We start from the raw sequence: 24,363 nt of genomic DNA on the forward strand, positions 1-24,363 counted from the left end.
CAGCCCACATTTTCCCCTCTAGATCTCCCCCTTCTCTGCAAGTCTGAGTTATGATCAGGAAGTGACTGATATCCGTTCCCATCATGACCAGGCTATGATAAAGTGGCAACTGTCAAATACAAGAATGTCTCTGAAGGTTAACAGTACACTTACAAGTTTGTCAAGAGTCCTTTTAAACTCAAATGTCCCTCCCTTGCCTCGGCATACTGTCTTACGGTCCCTACACTTTACAGCATTAAAATTAACCTGACAATGTGAATTTCACCCTTTTTTCTTCCTAGGGAATTCATTTTCATTTTTACAAAATGTGAACAATTAACTTTCCCCACATTGGGAAATCATTTACCACCTTTTCACACAATACAAGTGGGAAACTGTTTTTACCCCTTTTCACACAAAAGGGAAAACATTTCGCACCTTTTCACACAAGTGGGAAACATTTTACAAAATGGGAAATGCGGGTGCAAATATGTAAGGACACAATACTGGCTAATTCTAGGGTGGAACTCAATGTTGTCACTCCTGATAACTAAATAGTTGGGTAAAGTCTGTTTTGGTGGTTTAACATGTTATAGTACAAGTATGAACGGATAAATAAAATTTTAAAAATCCACAATTTTCATTTTTTAGTGGTAAAATTCTTGATTTTTTTGGGAAAATTTACCTCGAAATACCACTTAAAAATGGGACATTACAAGTAAACCTTTTTGAATGAATTAAAAACACGCTTACAATTTATTTCCTCAGATGAATATTGTATTGTACAAATACAGGTAACCTGTATTCAAAATATTTCTGGTTTGTGCACAGGGACGCCAGATAAACTATTGAACGTAAGTTACAGTTTGGTGTCCACCTATTTAGCACATTTACTGGGGTCTTTATAAACCCTTCTTAGCAGTAATTTCAGATGATACAAGTTTTTAAACTTTACCTTTCCTTAAATCATATTTAAGGGTGGGTCACCACATTGGTGTCCATTTTTATTCAACATAATGAATGCGTAATTCATTATGTGTTAGGAAGAAAGGCCAAATACTCTAACAGTGATGTTGTACCCTGCATGTGTACCAATATATCTAATCACAATTAGGACATTTGATCTACATAAAAAAAAAATCAGTCATTCTACACTATGTAACTAACGATAAATGGTGTCCACTAAATGGTGTAACTAACGTAAGTATAAAGCTACAAGTACGGTATGGGTAGAAAAGTAAATAATAGCTGATTGGTTTTAAACAGCACATTACTTTCTTAGGAGTATCTAGCAGTTTAAAATATTTACTGTGATATTCAGAGCACTAGGACTACAAATGCCATGCATATGATTTAACTTTAGTTACAGCTGGACACCAAAGTTGCATTAGTTACAATGTGCACTTTGTATAATACGATAGTTAATATCTACCGGTACGAGCGACAACTTCCCATTTGAATATTGGTGTTAATTAGTTAAAATGGGTTCTTATGGTATTATGGAGAACAACAATTTAATATCAGTTTTTGGCCTCAATAATTATATAAAGTTATGTAAATGAAGGCCTCTGTGGTGTCCACATGTAACTTATGTAACATTTTGATACAGAGATTGTCAACAAAAATGGTCCATATAAGATCGTCACAGGAATATAATTTTTAATTATTATATCGATTTATCTATTTACAGTACAATCTTCATAACCATACCAGGTATTATTCACAAATCCACCCCCCCCCAAAAAAAATGTCACAGTATCATTCCATCTGATATAAAAGGTAAGTTAAGTCTGTCGCGAGCCAATGTGGCCCATCAGGCCGGCGTTTATCTCCGGTTTCAGTAGCATGAAACAACTGAGAATATTTCTACTCCCCCTGGATGGGATGCTACCGGTAGTCCATCGCAGGTTACTCCCCAGCTAATGCCAGTACCCATTTATTACACTCCTGCATGGGTGAGGAGAGGCAAGTGTGGGTGAAGTGGCTTGCCCAAGGACACAACATATGACCAGCAGCTGGATTCGAACCCATGACCCTCTGATCATGAGTCACGCACCCTAACCACTAGGCCACACTCCATATCTGATATGCTATGAATTGTGCAGAAATTCCAAACTACTGTACCACCAGTACTTCAATACAGAAATTAATAACACACTTGAAAGTACATGGTACATACATGTACATGTACATGTAGATACACAATGTTCAGACCTCTACCGGTATCATTAAGAAGGCCTACTAATATGGTACACTGTACATGATTTGTGAAAAAAATGCATTAAATAGGCCCTGTATAAACATGTACTACCGGTATGTAGTTATTTTAGTTCACATTATAAAATGTAATTTCTTTAAAAGTGTAGTGCAACATGAAAATTTACACCAATAAAACCTTGGATTCACGTCGGTATACCCTGTATACCGTACAGGCATGCAGCTGGGAATTTAGAAATAAAATGAGGAAATTACAGACCACACAAGACCTTTTTTTTTTCAATTTGTAACATTTACAGTACATACCGGTACATATGAGAAGTAAAAAAATAAATAAATAAATGGGAAATCAACGGATCTGAGGAAAAGCTGCACGCCTGAATGCGGTACAGTATACCGTACATCCACAAAATGTTGCTACTTGTAAGGCACGGTCATTCACTCAACGTGTACATGTACCGGTACATTATGACCTCTTTATTTATGTTAGAGGACATGGAAGAAGTTGAACACTGGGGTCTAGACCTAAAAATGGTGGATCCAAAAGAACAAAAAAGAGCTGGTACACATGTTTGCTCCTTCAAAACTTACAATATTTATGCTTCCACATACACAAAGTATCGTACATGGCTATCACCCAATGGAGCAAAACATTGTAAAACGATGTTTACAGAGAACAGTCCACCATACAAATTCAGCAACATCATTCGATGCAAATGAGGTACATGTACATTCATTTTAACTCCTCAAATTTTCAAAAAGAAACTTACATAAAATGTATGCACTATGCAATGTACAAAATGTATGAACACATCATGTACAGTACCATTCATGTACATGTACATGTTGCCTCACAAAATTTACAACTCACTGCAGGTGATATAAACTGTCCACTACTCTTTCTATTAAACTGTCTAAAACATTATCAAGCTAAAATATTCTAGTGCTATTTAACATGTAAATACATGTACAATGTAGTGTTAACCTGTGTATAAAAGACCGGTACTGTATACAGTGCACATGTTATAAATATGTAAAAATTATAAAGATTTCATATGACCTGTGTCCGCAAATAACTGGGACATTTACATACGTACATGGATAATGCATTTGGTTTAGCTCATGTTTTACGTTATCATCAAAATATATATTCACACAATATTCGAAGTGCTTCCAGAAAAAAAATATCCATGTCTGTTGCAGAACTTTGAATGTAATTGTATAAAAACATGCAGTGCAAGTATTCTTATAAACACAATACGTGTACACCTACCGGTACTGTACCAGTTAACACTGTACTGTGTATGTCTGGTACATGAACCAGTACACTGTAATTGTGACTTTATAATCCAATGAAATGCTACTGAAAAGGCACTCAAGCCCGAAGGCCATAAAATTGCGCGATTCATTAATGATTAACAGAAAAAAAAAGAAATTAAAACTAAAAAAGAAATCGACTATACACAATTATTTGCTAATCAGCACACATGCCTGCAATATACAGTGTGTGTACACACAAAAATGAGACTGCATGCCTTGTGTACTTGGTACATTTGTTCATGTCTGCAGTACACGTACTTAAACGCCTCATACCGGTAAGTCCGACGTCGGAAAAACGAGGCGTCGGACCATGATTTCAATGTGCCATTTCCATAGACTTTTCTTCGAAATTACAATTGAAATAAAATGACAGTTTGTGGAAAAATCGTTAGAAAATCTAAATTTGTGGGACACATTACAAGAAAATCAGAAATTTTGTTGGAACATTCAAAAGGTCGGATTTCCAATTAAAATCGGGAAAAGTAATCTACTGCGTACATGCGATCCAACAAATGAGAATAGTTTGAACTCATTTAAAGCGATACTTGCAAACAGTAAATTAAAGAGTTCAGAGGTAATAGGGACAGGAGAAATGCCCCACTTTTGACACTAAATTTACAGACTGACCCACATACATGTACATGTACATGTAGTTTTAATGGCCTCTCCTCACTGAGTCATATAGTTTGAGGATGGACAGTGTAAGGCATTGGAATTGAACATGGTACTGACTGCAGTGTCTGGGATGAATCTGAGTGAACTACCGCACGTACATTGTACATGTACATGTAGGATAGGTTGTCAACTTCCAATACTAAAGGGAGCCTTTTACATACCGGTACAATTACAAGTACATACTTGTCTGAATACAAATATATACACGTAGATGTTTATGTACAAATGTATAGTGTACGTATATAATTTACATCATACCACTACATATCAACCATTCACCTTTTTTTTCTTTTTTTCTTTTTTTTTTTGATACAGTATACATTTAAACGTATTTCGATGCTGCATAAAGAACAATACATAATCCATCGACTACCTTCCTGAGAAGCAGTGGCTTGTTGGCTGGATGCCTCTACCATATGATATCCTGGCGAGTATTGAAATCATTTTGTCCACCGACACAGTCATTGGCATCTGGCAGACACATACCCAGTAGAGACAGGCTCTTCAAGAAATTAGGACTGTACAAGAAATCTTGGTTCTTACATGGAATGCTGTGTCCCTTGACACAGTCAGGGGAATCTGACAAACTAGGCAGCTCTTTCTTCTCTTCTCTTCGGACTAGATCCTGAAGAGGAGTGATGATTATCAAATCCACCATCTGCCTTTGCTGCATGCTCATCAGAATCTTCCTGCGAACTAATGAAGGTACCGTAGCCTGTTGTGAGAAGGCTATCTTAGAATCCCAGCTCTCATCACCGATATTTGGATCACCCGGTGCAACATGTTTTGCGCTGTGTCCACTGACACAGTCAAGGACATCTGATGGACTAAGCAGAAGCTACCGCAGAGGCTCTTCGAAATAAAAATGGTTGTCTGATTCTGAAGACGAATGTTGATTATCCACTTCTCCATCGGCAGACAGAGTACATGTAGGCAGGAGAGGCTCTTCAAGATCAAAATCAATGTCTAATCCAGAAGATGAGTGATGATTATCAAATCCTCCATCTACCTTTGATGCATGCTCATCTGCCTCTTCCTGAGACCTGGTAATGGAGGCCTGCTGTGCGAAGGCTTTTTTGACATCACAGCTGTCACCACCACTATTCATATCATGGGTAATTCCGTGGGAATGTGGACATGGCTGAAAAGAAATGGAAAGTTTATCAAATATAAAAAAAAAAATAAAATAGGCACCATAGCCCCAAATGTGTAAAATAAAGGGGACAACAAGACCTTTCATTTGAATGTGAAATTTGGTTCAGTGTATTTTTGTCAAACAACTGGTACCGATGCATGTACATGTACAATGTACCGGTACCGGAATGTTGCATAAAATCAGGGGTTTTACATTAATTTGACACTTTGTATAGATGCAAAATGCAAACAGTCTGTGCTATTGTGAGTTTTTGTGGGTAAGAAAGAGAATAACAGCTCATAAGCTATGCCAAAAGAGTTTTTTGATTGATTATTTGTTTCTTAAATGTTTAAACTTATATACCAAAGTTGGGCAAACAAACTGTAATGTAAGCTGTACCATAACAAAAGTTACCACCATTTACACGTACATGTAGGGTATGTGGCCAAAATCGGAAATGAGATTTCCTTTAATACCCTTCTAATGTAGTTAACAGCAAATATTACTTTAATTATCAATGCATGTCCAGTATGAGGAGACTTTGGATGAGGAGACTTTGGCATCAAGCCCAGTTTCTATTCACACTTGGTACATATGTACATGTGTTCAAACAAACTACCGGTATGTAATTATAGACATGCAACTGGGACTTTAGAAAAAAACGAGGGGCCACACAAATTTTTTTATCTAGTACATGTGTATCATTTTTCAGTTTGTAACATTGGCATACTGTACATGAGAAGTAAAATCGAGGAAATAAGCGAATCTAAGGAAAAGTTGCATAATATGAACTATATGTTATAGTACCGGTATGTGTTCAAATAAACAAGTCTGACAGTTGAAACCAATGCATTGAGTTGTGAGATTCTTTCATGCGTTTCAATGTGCCTAATAATGTAACAAAACTTACCGTGGAATTGCCCATATCCTCTGGTGCTGTTGCACTGTATCCACTGATGCAGTTACATGTAGGGACAATTACGTGTAACTGACTAGGCATAACAGGCTCTCCAAGATCAAAATCATTGTCTGTTCCAGAAGAAGAAAGCCGGATCTCTTCTTCTCCATCTGTCTTTGGTGCCTCCTCCTCTCCATCAGTCTCTTCAAGGGAAACTATGGCAACTTGTTCAGAGGGGGCTTCCTGCACATCATCCAGGTTATCTTGCATTTTCAAGATATCATCATGAGTACTATGTTCCTTTTGAACAGAATTTGGAAAATTAGGCAGCCTGAGCAGTTCAATTTCTTCTACATGTAGATCGACAAGAAAGGCTGGAGGGGGGATTGAGGGAGATGGACTTCCAGCTGCTCTCTTCAAACTTGTCTTGTCACGATGTTGTGGTGATAATGGCTCCTCATCAGGAAGACCATTGGCTGTCATGGTATGGTCTTCAGATGGATCATCAAAAGCCTCCAATGACTGCTGGTTCTGCATGACTTCCCTAAACTTGTAGTTAGCATTGCCGGTGTCATCAGTAGGATGGCAGGGGATGCATTCGTGTTCTTTACTCTTGGGGTCTACAGCCAGATTTTTCCCTTGAGCGACTGAAGGACTGTCTTCATCCAAATTTGGAAAATCAGGCAGGAGCAGTTCAAACTCTTGTCGATCGACAAGAAAGGCTGGAGGGGGGATTGAGTGAGATGAACTTTCAGCTGCCCTCTTCAAACTTGTCTTGTCAGGATGTTGCGGTAATACTGGCTCCTCATCAGGAAGACCAGTGGCTGTCATGGTATGGTCTTCAGACTGATCATCAAAAACCTCCAATGACTGCTGGTCCTGCGTGGCTTCTCCAAACCTGTATCTATCACTGCCGGTGTCATCAGTAGGATGGCAGGGGGTGGATTCGTGTTCTTTATTCTTGGGGTCTACAGCCAGATTTTCTCCTTGAGCACTTGCAGGACTGTCTTCATTCGAATCTTCGATACATGTACCGGTATCTTCTGGCAAGGTAAATGGTATAGCTTGCTGGATCACATCTGCCTCAGTGCGGTGGCTTGAATTAGTGTCATCAACGCATATTTTGATCTCATCCACAGTTTGATCAGCTGCTAGGCTATTTTCTTGGGGAAAGATCGTAGGCTCATCAACAGTCATGCACATTTCAGCGTCCTGTGGAGTTACATGTACCAGTGCATGTAACGGTATTTGACTACCCTGATGTTCATGCTCAGGATGTCGTTTATAGAGCATTGCTTTTTGTCCGAAACGGGACATGTACATGTTCTTGCACAGTAGGCTGAATATAATAATTATTAATATACATGCAAGCACAGCTACCACGTACATGTACACTGGTGTCATGATGAACTCTATAATCAAGATGAAAGTCCACTGAACTCAGGAATACATCACAGTCCTGTGTGTAGCAACTATCGTCCCTGATTAAGGTCTTTTTTGGCATTAATTCATTTCCAAATCTGATGAATAATGGACAGCAAACCTAACAGTACGTACCGGTACATGTGTGTACATGTACATAAATGCAGTCAAAGTAAACACACAAAAACAATTCAACAGTTCCACAGTACATGGAATATGTTGCAGCGTGCCCCAGTATACATGTAGTCATGTTGGTGACTGTGCTTGGTAAGAGACCTTGGGAATTTCCATACGGTATTTCGCAATACTTTTAGTGCCGCAATGTATACATGTGTTATGATGCACGCCGCAATGCCGGTGCCCCCGCAGCGCGGCAAGTCTCTCCCTTGATTTGCGTCATACCCCTCGCGAAGTTTTATGTTAATGAAGCTTCCCTTTGTGGGGCAGAGTTATTTTCCACCATTTAGGCCTATCCCAGAAAATAAACACCGCCATACACAAACTATTGTTAAGAACATCATCCTTTATTGATTTAAGCAAAAAAAATGCAGTCAACATTTTATTTCATGTTCCCTTTAAAGGGAATATACATCATTTGCTTTTGCTGTAATTTTCAGAAATGGATGGAATTGGGGGGTTGGAAATATAAAGCAAATATAGTTACACTGACTTTTTGGAGGTTTTGGGTTCGAAAATGCTATAAAAACCAAGAAAAACGATCATTTTCCTGTTGTCTGGTTCCCTGACTCCATATAAGAAGAAACAGAGCAGTTTACATACATTGGGGAATTGTAAGGTCAGGGAACCAGTCTAGCTGGCTCATACCCGTTCATAGGTTTGTAATCGATTGAAAACAAGTGCAATGGTCAATTGGGTCCAGTATTTGAAAAAAAAGCCAGATGTTTCCAACGCTGATCGGCCGATCAGCGTTGGAAAATTGATACAAAAATACCACTTTTCTTGAAAATGACAGTATACCAGGTGCCATAATTTTACAGGATGCTTTAAACTGTCATTTACCAACATCCTATTAAGGTATTTCGCAAAAACTTGGTAGTTTTATTTTTCGATGTTTGCAAATGTTGTATATTCCCTTTAAAGGGAATGTACATCATTGGCTTTTGCTGTAATTTTCAGAAATGAACTCTTACTACTTAGAGGGGTTATTATCAATTACATGTACAGGTACATGTATTGTTTAAATGTTGTGTTCGAAAGTGCTTGAAAAACCAAGAAAACAAAACTGTTTGAGTAGTCTGGTTCCCTGACTCCACTAAAGATAAAATGGATCAATTTATAGATGTCGGAAAATTGTAAGGTAAGGGAACCAGTCTGGCTGGCGTGCACCAGTCATGAACATGTAACCAATAGCAAACAAAATTTGGACTGGAAAAAACTGTAAATTTGAAGCAGCAGTTAACAAATAGTTAGGTTTTTCCAAAGGTGGTCGGCCGACCACCGTTGGCAAATGGTTGGAAATGTATACAAAATACCATTGTCTTGAAAATGACTTGACACCAGGTGCCATAATTTTACAGGATGCTTTAGACTGTCGTTACCAATATCCTAGAATAATCCTACTAAGGTATTTCTTTAAACCTTGGTAGTTTATTTTTTTTGATGTTTGCAAATGTTGTATAAAATTCCCTTTAATCATATGAATGAGTCATGACTCCAGTGGTGTGGCCATGAAGTGTTTATCCAAACAGCCAGAGTGGGAATTCCCCTTTTTTTGCATTTGGGGGTTTTGTGTGTGCAGGTGCCAAAACGTGTTGTACAAATGTATTACATACATTGTACATGTAATTATCATTTTCTCACATGTTTTTGAGGTCAAGTTGCGATACATGTGACACATAGGCCTACACTCTATAAAACTGCAGTCAATATTTGTTGGAGTTGTGAGACAATCCATGGCACGTTTTTCTAAGATAAAACGTTTTGAAAACCTTAGCTCATTTAAGTTATGGAAGTCTTCAAGAATATTTTAGGTGTAAATTTGATAGGGTTCATGGCTTAATCCAAGCTGCAAATCAGGCTCTCTGATGATTACGTTTTCTCTACTTTGCCAAATATAGGAAAGATCACTACTTGGAATTCAAGTAAATGTTTACTTGACCAGGATTTTACTTTTTTACACATTTTTTTTTAAATAAAAGAAATGAAGCCACCACGATAATAACGAATATCGCAATATATATTTTCCCATAAAAATTTCAGATTGAAGAAAATGGATATCGAACAAACTTAAGTACTTTAGAAACGAAAATTCCAAATGCACCAGTTACAATGTACGTGTACATGTTATATTTGTATATTATTAGTGTTCCTCTTGCTCACAGGAAAATTACACAAACCTGTTTTAATGTTTAATACATGTTTCTATCCAGCCTGTTATACATAGTGCCACCTCAAAACTGCACCATTGTTACACTTCATTACATGTCCTTCCTTTAAAGGGAATATACATCATTTGCTTTTGCTGTAATTTTCAGAAATGGATGGAATTGGGAGGTTGGAAATATATAGCAAATATAGAACTTTACACTGACTTTATTGAGGTTTTGGGTTCGAAAATGCTATAAAAACCAAGAAAAACAATCATTTTCCTGTAGTCTGGTTCCCTGACTCCATATAAGAAGAAACAGATCAGTTAACATACATTTGGGAATTGTAAGGTCAGGGAACCAGTCTAGCTGGCTCGTACCCGTTCATAGGTTTGTAATCCATTGCAAACAAGTGCGATGGTCAATTGGGGCCAGTATTTGAAAGCCAGTTTTTTCCAACGCTGATCGGCCGATCTGCGTTGGAAATATTTGATACAAAAATACCACTTTTCTTGAAAATGACAGTATACCAGGTGCCATGATTTTACAGGATGCTTTACACTGTCATTCACTAACAGTCCAGCAAGGTATTTCAAAATGATTTGGTAGTTTTATTTTTTGATGTTTGCAAATGTTGTATTTTCCCTTTAAGTAAGGAGATGTTGAATGTAGTGTCATTGATGGCTTTGAAATAACATGTGCATGTATTATTAAAAACTGTTCATTTAGCATACTGTTACGTATCGGTACATGTTCAGTACATGTACCGGTGTGCGATAAAATATCAGTACCTCAATATTGAATCAAATATCATTAAAATATAATTTTGGTAAAGGAATGGGTTTCTCTGAAGTCATGCGCACAACCCAACTTAAGTACTGGGAACCATCTGAATGACAATTCATTATTGCGATAATAGCCCAGTTCATGAAAACAATCCTCTGTTGAGGCACTTTTAAATAACAAGGCTTCACCTCGCCCGCTACAAGGGGGAGGCAGATTCACCGCCCGTCAGCCGCTTCAAAATTCTAAATTATTTTGGTAAATTGATTCAGTATACGTGTAGATGGCTATTCACTGGAAGTCTTTTCATGTCTATTGGGCCGTATCGGGCCGTAACAATGGCATTACAAGAGTATATATACATTTTCCCCGACTGAATTAATGTCAGGTACATGTAGTGTTGTATTCAAGTCCATTACAAATCCTTTCACGAATTCTTTCATAAAGCCAGTCACAAGTACAATGTAACTGGATGAACAAAGACAAAGAAATGCTGTTGTAACAGTTCATATTTTTGGAATAGCAAGTGACTTATTAAAGTGTAAAACCACAAGTGCTGTGCCCACTGATGTGGTAAAGTACTTTTAATACTTTGTATGGTAGCTACCATACTTTGTACGGTAGCATTAGGGAGGTTAGGGTTAATTACATACAATCTTCATTGTATAAGATATCACTGCCCAGCTATGTGACAGTCACTCATCAGTCAGCAAGTCAGTGGATCAGTCAGTGACATGTTGATACCAAGAAAACACTAGGCTGGCCCTCTTGTACGAGCAAAAAGCTTGCATAAAGTACAATGTATATGTAGGCCTACAGTGTGTAAACTGTTTCTACATCACAGTTTTCTAGAGCCATTTCAATCTTGTAAATTATACAGTGTATCTCACAATCACAGACAATTTTTTTATCAAAATGACAATAACTGTCAGAACTCAGCAAGAAGCATTGGTCACTTCCATCTCTGTCATTTTGAGGGCCCCAGTAATGCATCCTCTTCCGATGATGATCCATCCTGAATCGTTGCAAGGGGTGGTGCCTGTACCGGTAAAAGTCTTGCTTGTTCCATCCTCGGGGAAGATCTAGTGTTTGACCAGTCACAGCTGCAACTTTTCTCCAACATGGCACTGGAGAGAGGCACTTGTCAGTTACCAGATGCGCAGTGGAAAGGGCTAACGATCAGTTTCTTCTTTTCCTCCTTCCTAAAATAATGCAGAACTTTAATAAGAACCTTCTTATTGCACTGTGTTCTGTTGAATAGTCAGCCATCACATCTTGCAAACTAGCGAGATGAGGGTCTTCAAGATCTGTCACACCCAGGAGATCCATTTGCTGCTTCCTCCTGATGAGTCTCTGTCACGGAAGTGATGGCAACACCAGAGCTGTCATTATCACTGCTTCCTTGGTCAGCTGAATTGGGTGATTTGGACAGAAGCCCGTGCAATACATCAGGGTCGACAAGAGAACCTGGTTGTTCAGTGTTTTCAACAGGGTACGGTAGACTTGAGCTTTCCCCGACCTCTGGGCTTCCCAACTCTAGTGTCCGCGGGTCAGAATCTAACTGCTGGTCAGAATGATCAATGGACACAATGATGGATGTCACCGTTACATTTTCAGATTGATCACTACTGTTCTGAACAGCCTCTGAAGTCTGCTGTCCCTGCATGGGTTCCTCTACATCTGAATCCAATCGTTGCATTCCGAAAGAGTTAGTTTCTGGTAATTCAAAGGGCATAGCGAATGGCCCCATTTCTAAAAACGTAACTCATTCCATATGATAGTGATACACTGGCTGCAGATGTACATGTACCGTACACCACAGATCCAAAAAATAATGCTCCTTTGTTTTTGTGTGCACTGCCCCAACTTATATCTTCACGTTCAGTCTTCCCTCTGAGATTCTTCATCTCGCGAGCAGTACAGTGCAGCACCTTCTGAATAACACAGGTCAAAAGCAATGTAACGGTGTGGTAAACACTTTGTGAATTAGAAAGAATACGACTGGGATAATAAACCAATTGATTCACAAGTGCGAGTGCTCATGCGTGTAAAACAGAACTTCACAAAACTCCACACTCCACACTTGTACGGGTCGGGTTTGGTTGTGGGTTTTTTTTGTGGTTTTTTTTTTGGGGGGGGGGGGGGAGAGGGAGTTGAACGCACATATTGTGGCTATTGAAATAAAATTATACAATGTGCTCAATGATTCTGCCTTAAGGCACCAACTTGTTTGGCTTTGTTGGTCGAAAAAAAAAGGAAAACAATTTTTTGGGGGAAAAAGAAAATTTGTAAAGTAATATGGCTTATACATGTACATCAACGGGTTATTTGTAATTTAAGTCTAACTGCTGGTCAGAATGATCAATGGTTGTCACCGTTAGATTTTCAGGTTGATCAGTTAGTTTCTAGTGAACACGTGTGTGTACAAGGTCTTTACGTATCACTTTAGAAAAGAATGTTTGGTTGTAGGAAATACTACAGCGCACCCCGTTCCACTATAAACAAATTTTGCCTTGTTTAAGTACCCGGTAGCGGCATAGGGCACCCAATTTATTTCCATTTATCAGGTTCTCATATTTATTTGGCTTTGTTCCGGTAGGTCCAAAACAAATTTAAAGGATACCAAAAGGTTGGAGAGGAGAAACTGTTTTGGGGAGGGGAAAAAAACGCACATATTATGGCTAAAAATGATGTACAACTGTTTTTGCCTTATGGCACCCACTTGTTTGGCTTTGTTGGTAAAAAAAAAAGGAAAACTTTTTAAAACTGTACATGTGAGCATTGCCATTTTGTATGCAACCCTGCGCACCAGCCAATCAGAGTCAACTTTAGAAATTGTGAGCAGAAATTCGGCCTAATATACATACAATGTAAGCTGTTGATTGGTCAATTGGCTGCCATAGTTTTATATTTGTAATTTAGCAAGGATATCTCAAGTGCAAAGCTATGTACCGGTACCGTACATGCATAGCGTTTTTTTTGTGTGTGGAACGTCAGGTTTCACAATTGCATTCTGTTTCTTATATTGTCACCGAACTTGCCATAATAAAGACCCGTTGGCGCACACTGAATGCCACTGGAGGGGCACTTTAGAAGATTAAGAAACTCCTGGGCTTCCTAGCTCGAGGGGCCTCCTCTGTGACATCTTCAAGAGGTCTTCCTTGAATGAAAACATGCAATTGTGTGGCCAGGACAATTTGTAGCCTGGAATATTGAAGGGCCTGGATCCAGGGATTGTTCAAGGCGAAGTATGCAGCAGGCGACAGGGTCATAAGAGGATGACTAGATCACAAAAGATAATCTTGAGATCTTCATGTGCATTGTATGAAGGTACATTGTACCTGTACATGGTGACAGCGGATCGACAGCCTTTGAGTGCTTTCCTAATAAAGACAGCTTAGTGATGATTAGTGTATGATTAGCGGTGAGGATTTGGGAGTGAACGATTTAGATTCAAAGCCCTCTTTGGAAAACACAATTTGCAAAGTACCTAATGAGAAGGTGTACATGTACACCGTACAATGTACTTACTAGAAATGTACAGTATACCGGTACTCTGTAACATGCACAAAATAGTGTATAATAAGATGGAATTTTGCGTCGGGGTGATATAAATCAAAGGGCAAAACCTAATTTGATTTATATCACCCAACGCAAAATTCCACCTTATAATAGTTTATGCGGTACCCGCTGCTATGTACAGTACATCAGATTCGAACTAACCAACTGATCCCGTTAGCTCGGTGGTCGAGTGGTAAGACATCTGCACTAGAAAGCAGGTCGTGGGTTTGAGTCCCACCCGAGTGATTTTTTCCAACTTTCACTCGGGAGGTAACTCACTGAGTATACAGTGTTTAAACGTTGGTGAAGGGCAAAACCTAATTTGATAATAGTGTATAGTTGTAACCGGTACATGTACATGTACATATCATGTACTAGTTACAAACTATGCTGAAATTTTTCTGTTGCAGTGTCATACATGTACATACTGTACTTGCATGCTGCTTAAAATTGCAAATGCTTTCATTTTTATGCATTGTATGCGCACAATACACAAGTTTGTATTTTGTACTGTAGGCTTCCCCTGGTACCAACGCCCGCCCTTGGGAAAACTACCGTAGTACATACATGTACACCTTACATGTGTAAGTCATTTATTAATCCCAACAATAAATCAACTTTTTGGCTGTGAAGAATGACTTGCAATGATATCCAAGGGTGCTGCAAGGCTGAACAAAAGAAATTCCTTCAATTCACCTGTCTGTATACTTTTCGTGGGCTCCTTTTTGTGAGTAGACAACCATCCGTGGCAACGAACGTTTGAGCGTAAGTTTGCCAGAAAGCATGAAAAGACAAGCTTTGTACAAATATACACGTGAGAGTGAAGTTTCCCGATCAAACTCAGTTAATCATAAATAACGTTATGGCCAAGGCGACATTAAGTTTCTTGATGACTCTGCACTTGTTTGTTTTTCCAAAATTTGAGGATGGCTTGGATTGGAAAAAAATCACAGGTCGACTCTACACAGGCATGCAACTGGGAAGTCACAAAAAAAGAGGAAATTCAAATCTTTCTAAGACTTCGTACAGTGTTTTTCTATTTTCAATGGCACACATGGGAAGTAAAAAAAGAGGAAATCAGCTGATCCGAGGAAAAGTTGCATGCCTGTCTACAGGTACATGTTCTGACTAATATGTGTGCATGAAATTGTCATAAAACAATCAGAAACATTGTAAACATAATGATAAACAAAAATGAGCATCAAATTACTGCAGTCCATCAAGGAATGAAGACATCCCTCCTTTTGATGATTACATGTACAACATGTTTCCTTCAGTGGCAAACTTGATCAGTCCCAATTTGTCCTTTTTCTCCAGGCAGAAGCTTTTGGACAGATTTCCATTTTCGACGGTCAAATGCCCAGTTTGTACCTTGAGTTCAGACTGTTGAGTCCCCCAACTTTCTCTTTGGAAAGTGCAGAAGGGTGTGCATTTCACGATGAGCATATTACAAGTGGAGATCGCAATCTCCTGAAAGCCTCCCAAGATCACACTGCCTCTCAGTAAATAAGATATGATTTTTTGTTTGTATTCCTCCATGATAGTACCGTATGACAGTGGAGCATTTTGGCAGTACGGAGTTGGAGTGGATGGAGGGGGTGGGGGATGGTCTGCCTGTATTCTTGAGTATTAGCCCATGCCCTGCGGCCAGGGGATCAGGATCTTGGCTAGAGATCTCCTGGAGTGTTAGCGTAAGTGATCCTCTTAATGGCCAGACACTGGTCTGATCAGAACAGCTAGTGACGGACCTGCTGGTTTTCTATGTCTTGGGGTAAATGTAAAGTTCTCTTGCATGGAGGTACATGTACACGTACATATGGAAAGATACGTACATGTACATGTAGGCTATCTATAGACAGGTGGGAATGTTCTACCATTGCTCGTTGCGTCAGCTCCTTTTAAAAATTGTCATAGATAGTAACGACTCACATTAACATATGGAATCCTAATGAATACCCCTAAAGTGACCTACAAATATGTACATGTACTGACCAGTGGGCCTACAATGTATACATGTCAAAGACTGAGTGATAGACCGCAAACTACACTATGCGCTGTGGGTTGACGCAGGAGTACCCGCGCAGTACCGGACACAGTGACTCTGAAAAATACCCGGTAGCGCACATGAATTTCCAAACCGTTTAATTTTTTTATTTGTTTTCGGTTGAGTTCGGTTTATTTCGGGTTTTTCACAAGACGGCTTAACCGACCCGACCGGCCCAAAAATCGCCAACATGCAACCGAAACCAACCGGACTGAAATAATGGAAAAACTGACCCGATCCAGACCAAAGTCGGTGTGGGTCAGGTCGGTTTCCGTTTCAGGTCAGGTTTGCACAACATTACTAGGCAAGCCTACATCTGATACTGGTCACAGACCAATGTGTCTAAAGGGTCTCTACAAACCTTGTACATACATGTACATGTGTACATCATCTGAGTCAAACTCTTCAGGCCAAGGTGAGGTTTGAGCATATCTTAGTCACATTGTGACACTCTGTCAGATACAAACCTTTGTAGAGCCTGTAGAAAGAAGATACATGTAGGGCTGGCCTCTGAGACCAGCAAAAATCAACAAAACTGGCAGGTTTTCTTGAAATAAGAAAAGTGTATGGACATTTTACGATTGTGAAATTGATCCCACTTCTCAACGACAGAATGTTTCGGTTGAAATCTCTGGGGTTTTTTTCTTTTTTTTTCTGCGTTCTCCAAAAATGTACAGGTAGCCCCTATTTATTTACAGTCGCAGTGTACAATTTTTTTTTAATGACAATTTCAATGAGGATGTTTTGTGTGAAAACAATCCACTGAGCATTTTGCTTTTCTGTGGCCGACAACATTCAAGGACAACACTTTTCCAAGTGATGTTTTTGTATCCCACTGCTGAACCTTGCATTGAATAAAAGTTTAAAACAACAAGAGTATGTACCGGTACCGATGGTTGATCTACCGGTATCCATGTACATTTGTACCTTGTTGAAATTTAGTGCGAGTCCTTGAGCAAGGGACTTTACTCAAACAGACTTCCTCCTGCCCAGGATTACACCAGTGAGGGGTACAAATTGTTACATCTCCAGCAGAGTGCCTAGTCTTCAGTTCAAGACCCTATTTGTTTGTATTTCCCTTAGATACAGCCTTTCTGTTACAAGCACCAGCAAGGTCACTAACTAACAAGACGAATCAAGTCCAGTCTTCGCAATTTTGGCAGCGTTACCCATGAATTTGTACTTCACGCGTGCTGTATCATACAAAATGCGTGCGTGTGCATGGGGTATGCTTGGGATTTCCTGGGTAACGCTGCCAATACCGGTATTGCCAGTACTGGATTTGATTCATCTTGTTGATACTAGAAACATCCACTGCTATGACAAGTTTAACGCATTTATCACGAGACTATAGGGGAATAAAACATCAAATCCAGTCTTGGACCAAGACTACAGAGTACCTACGGTAGTCTGAGTATCACCCGCTATCCACAGAGCCAAGTCCTGTGTAACTGTCTGATACATGTATGTCTCGACATGCAGATATATACAATCGGAGTCCACTTTACTAAATCGTGACGTCATTTCATTCCTAAATCAGGACTAAATTGGTTTGATTGGTCAATTCAAATGCAGTGTTTTGTAATACACAAAAACAGTCAGGCGCGATATCGCATAACATGATACAGAGCGCGTGACACATTTTTGTTTTATCCATGGATTGTCTATGATGCGCAACGGGTGAATGACCGAAGACCCGATATAGAAAGCGCCGCTGATTGGTCAAAATCTATGTACGGTAGGTCAAGAGGCGAGGTCTTGCCTACATGTACATTAATCAGCGAATCTGATGTACTCGGTATGTGATAGAGTGTGGCATTTGCCACGGTCTATTACATAGAGTACAGAGTGCCGTGCAATAGTACACGCAAATAATTAGTCCTTAAAGAGGCAATAAGTGGATATTCATGCAAGTATAATTCAATATATTGAGTTTTCCCCTTCACGAACATATATTGTGCACTGAACATGTACACGTACAATATACAAACCTGACATGTACAATCATCTTCCTCCATGGTACAATGTACATGGGTAATTCCACAAAGTTGGGTACAGAATGTGTGACATGAGGGTGAGTTTTTCAAAATAATGTGAAGAGCACTAAAATAACTTTTTTAGGTGCTGACATATATGTAGTGTCTAAAATAATAAACCATTTTGAGACATCTTGTCAAACGTTTTATTTTTAACAGTGTTGTTTATTAACAGATGCAAAGCAAGTTTCACATGTAACATGGACACCAAACATGAGGAATCACCTTTCCCATTGTTATTTTATAGAATTGATATGCTCCAAGTATAGAATGTATTTAAAAGGGCTTGATAAGTACATTAATTAAATTCATACATTTTTTGGCTAATCGTTATGAGATTATTGAAATCAGCTGTTGTTCACTCACATGAAATGGGCAAATTATATAAATTTGGCCCTTCATACATATTTTTTCTTGTATTGTCTGTTCCAAAAATGTTTGTCTACACCAAACGTGTAAAACACAAGGAAGCAAACCCACACGTTCAACTTATTTTGCCATGTTACCATTTCTTTTACACAAGACAGTATCCATGCAAAATAATTTTGTGGTTTCACATGTAACAATGACACCAAAATATTGGTGTCCTGTTACACGTGAAACTGATATATGGATTATAAGGTAATAAGCTTTAAACTTGATAAAAAATGAGTAAAACTTCATTTATATTAGTTAAAAATGAACAAATTTGAAACATCAGCTGAAGATGTGAGTGTGTTTAGCTTTGAGACTCCCATATTGGACAGGGTTGGGTTTCACATGTAACATGGATGCCAAATTATTGAACGTTCTGATTACATCTCAAGATGTGATGCCTAAACCATTTTGCCGTCCCCATCCTTCCCGTATCCTGTCCCTACCCTCCCCTACCCCACCCCACCCTCCCCCACTCCATTCCCACCCTTCTAGTACCCATAACATATTGGACAGTGTTGGGTTTCACATGTAACATGGATGCCAAATTATCGAAAGTTCCGATTACATCTCAAGATGTGATGCCTAAACTATTTTGCGGTCCCCATCCTTCCTGTATCCCGTCCCTACCCTCCCCTACCCCACCCCACCCCCCCACTCCATTCCCACCCTTCTAGTACCCATTACATAACAGTGTTGTAGTCGAGTCCATCACAAGTCCCTGCAAGTCCATCATAAGTCCATCACAAACAATTCAGTCTTAATCAGGTAATAAACTTTAAACTTGATAAAAAAATGAGTAAAACTTCATTTACCGGTATATTAATTAAAAATGAACAAATTTGAAACATCCGCTAAAGATGTGAGAGAGTTTAGCTTCGAGACTCCCATTATTGGACAGGGTTGGGTTTCACACGTAACATGGATGCCAAATTATCGAACGTTCTGATTACATCTCAAGATGTGATGCCTAAACCATTTTGCCGTCCCCATCCTTCCCGTATCCCGTCCCTACCCTCCCCTACCCCAACCCCCCCTCCCCACTCTACCCTCCCCTTCCCCACTCCATTCACACCCTCTAGTACCCATTACATAACAGTGTTGTTGGATGCATTGTTCCTTGGATTAACCATTCCCAAATGGATGAATTTACTGAACATGCTGAAGCCTAAATCAATGCAAATTATGAATTTATTTCTTAGGGGAAGATTTTTTTTTAGTTTTGTACTATTCATTCTTATGTGTTTTGTTTCTTTTGTTTGAAAAAAATGTTGAAATATCTTAATTCAAACCAGAAAAAGAAAATCACATGATGCTCCACCCCCATTATGAGAATGGAATGGTCTGGCGGTATCCTGGCCTGTGACCAATCAATGTTGACACTTCCCCTCTTATTTTAGACTAACTTCAGTAAAAATCACCAACTTTCGAACCCCCTTCAAACAGATAAATGAAAAGGACCCCATTTTTAATAGATCAGACGTTGACCATCCAACGCAGGCAAAAGCACAGGCCAAAACACAAAATCGTACCACACCGTCGCATGGAAACCACGTCGTGATATTTCCATTACGATGTGCAATTTCAGTTAGGGTTTCGGGACACATATTTAGCGTCATTTGTGAAAGCTTAGCCTCTTCTAGTCCGAGTAACTTGGACCCAACTTATCGCCTTTTTTAACATTTTGGACATGGTCTGGCGATAGTGGGGTCCAAGCTAATACCGCGACCTGGACAACATCATCCTGTCACTGTCCCAAACCAACATTTTCCAACAAAAAACATCAGATTTCACCTTCAAAACGGCCTCCAAATTACTAGATATGCCACCTGAAGTACAAGTAGACATCGATAATTAAGATGGTTGTACTTAAGTTTACTTACGATCCGGAAGAAAAGTGAAATTTTCCGTTCATTTCGGAGAGCTCCCCTCGCGATCTTGAACACGTTAAATTTCCGATCGTGTTTAATGTTTGAACGACGCGATTTCTTCTACATGCCCAGTGTACATTCAATGGTCCCCGTATCCCGTGTGCGATTCCGTTACCGAGCGCGCGCGATGCACGATTATGATAATGAGTCACGTTTGTAAACACATACATGTGCATTTTGAACTGTAAAAGGGAATCGGGAACCAGCTTGAACTGGTACCCGCCATAAAAGCTGCGCTAGTTCCCGACTCCCTATTATCGTTTGAAATGCACATGTGTTTACAAACGTGATCCAGTCTACTCATTATCATAATCGATGCATCGCGCGCGCTCGGTAACGGAATCGCACTCGGGATACGGGGACCATCGAATGTACGCTGGGCATGTAGAAGAAATCGCGTCGTTCAAACATTAAACACGATCGGAAATTTAACGTGTTCAAGATCGCGAGGGGAGCTCTCCGAAATGAACGGAAAATTTCACTTTTCTTCCGGATCGTAAGTAAACTTAAGTACAACCATCTTAATCATCGATGTCTACTTGTACTTCAGGTGGCATATCTAGTAATTTGGAGGCCGTTTGACCGTGCATGAACATGTTTTATGCCAAATCACGGAAATGGAATATCACGTCGTCACGCGGTTACCATTTTGTTTCGTATCCATTCCGTAGCTGAAGTGCAGGTTTTAGCGTGTCAACTATACTGCAACAATTGTTTGAGATGTTATTCATGTTTCAGCATACACAGGGAGTAGTTCTTCGGGATTACCAGGCACCGTGTTGATAAATCTGTAATCTAACCCTTGTTTGTCCTCCCCGAATGTGGTATACCTCGTAACTGACATCACACCGTAAAAAAATGACACCAAAACTATTGGCACCCACGATGGAAAAGTTGCCGAAAGCACGCGGGTTTCTTCTTGCAACAAAGCAAGGGTTGCATCCGGGTACTTTGATCGCAAGACGTTCATCCAGAAAATCTATAGAGGGCGCACGCGCGATCGCATTTAATTATCACGTCGTCACGTTTTTTAGTGGATGCGAAGTCAACTACCAGTGAGTAACCACGGTTGTTTTTTAAAAATCGTGTAGTTTTTTTCATGATTTCTGGTTGGATACGAATGGAATGCTACTGTTTCTCGTGGAAATCGTTATTTGGGTCTTCTAAATGACTCTGACATTTTACAATATGTCGGTAAATTTCGGTTTCACCTCGCAACATTGCTGACACGAAATGTTACGATGGGCGCTGAGACTTCCGTGATCGATACTTCAGAAATGCAAGACGCATGGAATAAATAACAATCAGGGAATCGTAAACGGTCTATTGGTTCAACTTTATTTGCAAAACATTATTTAAAATATACTCTTGGGAACACAGAATCGTACATTGAAGACCGAGTATGTTTCATGTCACAAAATATTCTTAAAATAAACATGGATACCATGATATTTTGGTGACGTAGTTTGGGTTTCGACCAATTGGAGGTCCCAAAAAAAAAATTTTTCTTGTTCGCCCATTCATCCTCAATAAATCGGGAGCGATAAAAAATGTGATTAATTTGTCAAAAAAAAAAATAACAGCACTTTGTTTTCACTGGACCACTGTCACTGATGCATTGATTGTGTACCCAACTTCATGGAATGACCCACATACATGAACACAAAATCAGTGCTGCAGGCTTGTGAGAAAACAAATTCCCACGGTTTCTTTGAAATCCTGCAAAATCCTTCCAAACCTCCAAACTGGATTCTTGAAGGATTCCGGAGGATTTGCTAAAAGGCTCTTTTTTTTCCTTTTTTTTATTTATTGTTATTTTTTTTTCTTGTGTCCCTAGCCTTACCTTGGCTGAGAATCCAATCCCATGTTGAAATGCCTCCTCACTGTGCAGTGGGATGCGAGTGTCGTAAGCATCCTCCACCAAGTTGTACTTGTTCTTCTTGGAGGGCATCTCGGCAGCGCTTCTCTCGCACGGCTCTCAGTCCCAGAGTCTGATCAATCCACCGCCGCGGCCTTGACCATGAAACGGTGTTGGCTGACTGGGTGTGAAGCTTCCTCAGGGGACCGTGGGAGGTGGGCTAGGGGTTAAAAGCAGCACACAGGTTTCAATCAATCACTGTTGTGTGCGTGTGTGGATGTTTACGTTGTCACTGCATTGTAACTGTTTCACTTACATTACCGGTATAGTGTACATTGTAAGTTCAGTTGCCATCCATAAATTCCATTGAAAGTCCTATCTGAAGTCACAGCCTTATAAATTTGATGTTCACACTTTCCGCAGTGTGTTTAAAGCTGTGTGCCCGGAGCATTTCCTGGTGCCAAATCCGAATTTTTGAAGCACACATTTGAAGTAAAATAGAACTCTTCACAAAAACTTTTTGTGAGCTGTATGGTCTGACTCCATTGATTACACATGTAGCAAAAGGCTGAAAGTACATGAAGACATTCTTCTTGTGTACCGTACAGAGCGAGTCAAAAAAGACGAAAACCCAAATGTCAGGACCGTTGCTTTAGTGAAGTTCTGCACGTACATGTAGCACTTTCAAAATCTAGGATATGAAAGCCCAATGCTTTTTTTTAGTACCAGAATGATTTTTAGATCACTCATGTAAGTTTCAAGTTACAGAATTTTAAACACAACCACCATTTTACAGTTCTGTCCACGGATCACAAAAAGGTACTTGTGTTCTTTAAGCAAAACGAAAACAAATCGCATAGGGATGTGTGTGAATTGTTTTCGTTCTGCTGAAAAAAAACGCACACCTTTTTTGTGATCTGTGGACAGAACTGTAAAATGGTGGTTGCGTTTCAATTTCTGTAACTTGAAAGGTACATGAGTGATTTGAATGATTCTTGTACTAAAAGGAAGCTTATTTATGTATTTATTTATTTATTTATTTATTATTTACCCTGGGGAACCTCTCAGTGGTACACTGTTTTCCAGAGGTGCCCAGCAATTATATACAGAACAATTCATTTAAAATTACAAGTTCAAGCTTATGAATTGGGTTTTCGTATACTTGTATATAGGCCTATCCTACATGTAGATCTTGAAAGTGCAACATGAAGAACTTCACTAAAACAATAGTCCCGACATTTGAGTTTTGTTTTTTTTACTTACCCTGTACATATGGTCAGTAAATAGTTGTCAGGTCTGCTAGCTTTTCTGGTGAATGTCAATTTGCAAATGCAGCACCTTCAGCTGTGAACAGCAGTACCGGTAAGTATTCGCACCATACATGTACTCCCACTGACTAAAGGATCAAGTGAAGTGACGTGCGTATAGTACAGCCCACACAACATTCAGTGCGCATCCCGCAGGCCATTGAAGTATTGAATTATGGATTCGTTCGTGGTCTGTGCCGTGGCAATAGCCTGCAGCGTCGGTGTGCGAGCACATTTCAAACCGACAGTTTCAGAGGGGGGTTCAGTGAGCATTTTCTGTCGGTGATTTGCAATTGGATTCTTAATACGGAATGAGATCGGAATCTTGTTGAAATCAATATGTAGACACTGCTGCACGCTCACACAGCTCTGAGATTGACATGGTTTTTATTTGACTGAACAATGGGTGACCAGTGTCTGTTTATGTTTAACAAAAATATTTCAAAATTTCAAGGT

The 24,363-nt window shown here is 39.4% G+C and overlaps 1 protein-coding gene across 2 annotated transcripts in view; it reads right to left on the minus strand.

Moving 5' to 3' along the window:
• LOC119721442 (carboxyl-terminal PDZ ligand of neuronal nitric oxide synthase protein-like) overlaps positions 1-24,363 on the minus strand; it is an 82,237-nt gene that overhangs the window by 51,009 nt on the left and 6,865 nt on the right. For both annotated transcript variants that reach the window (XR_005270193.1, XM_038191521.1), the window contains exon 2: positions 22,586-22,820. Coding sequence is in view for 1 of the 2 variants with exons in the window: in XM_038191521.1 (XP_038047449.1) it covers positions 22,586-22,693 (108 nt within the window). In the remaining variant the exon portion in view is untranslated. The remainder of the gene's footprint in view (positions 1-22,585; positions 22,821-24,363) is intronic.

This window comes from Patiria miniata, unplaced genomic scaffold (assembly GCF_015706575.1).
Source record: "Patiria miniata isolate m_02_andy unplaced genomic scaffold, ASM1570657v1 HiC_scaffold_13, whole genome shotgun sequence".
NCBI classification, from domain to species: domain Eukaryota; kingdom Metazoa; phylum Echinodermata; class Asteroidea; order Valvatida; family Asterinidae; genus Patiria; species Patiria miniata.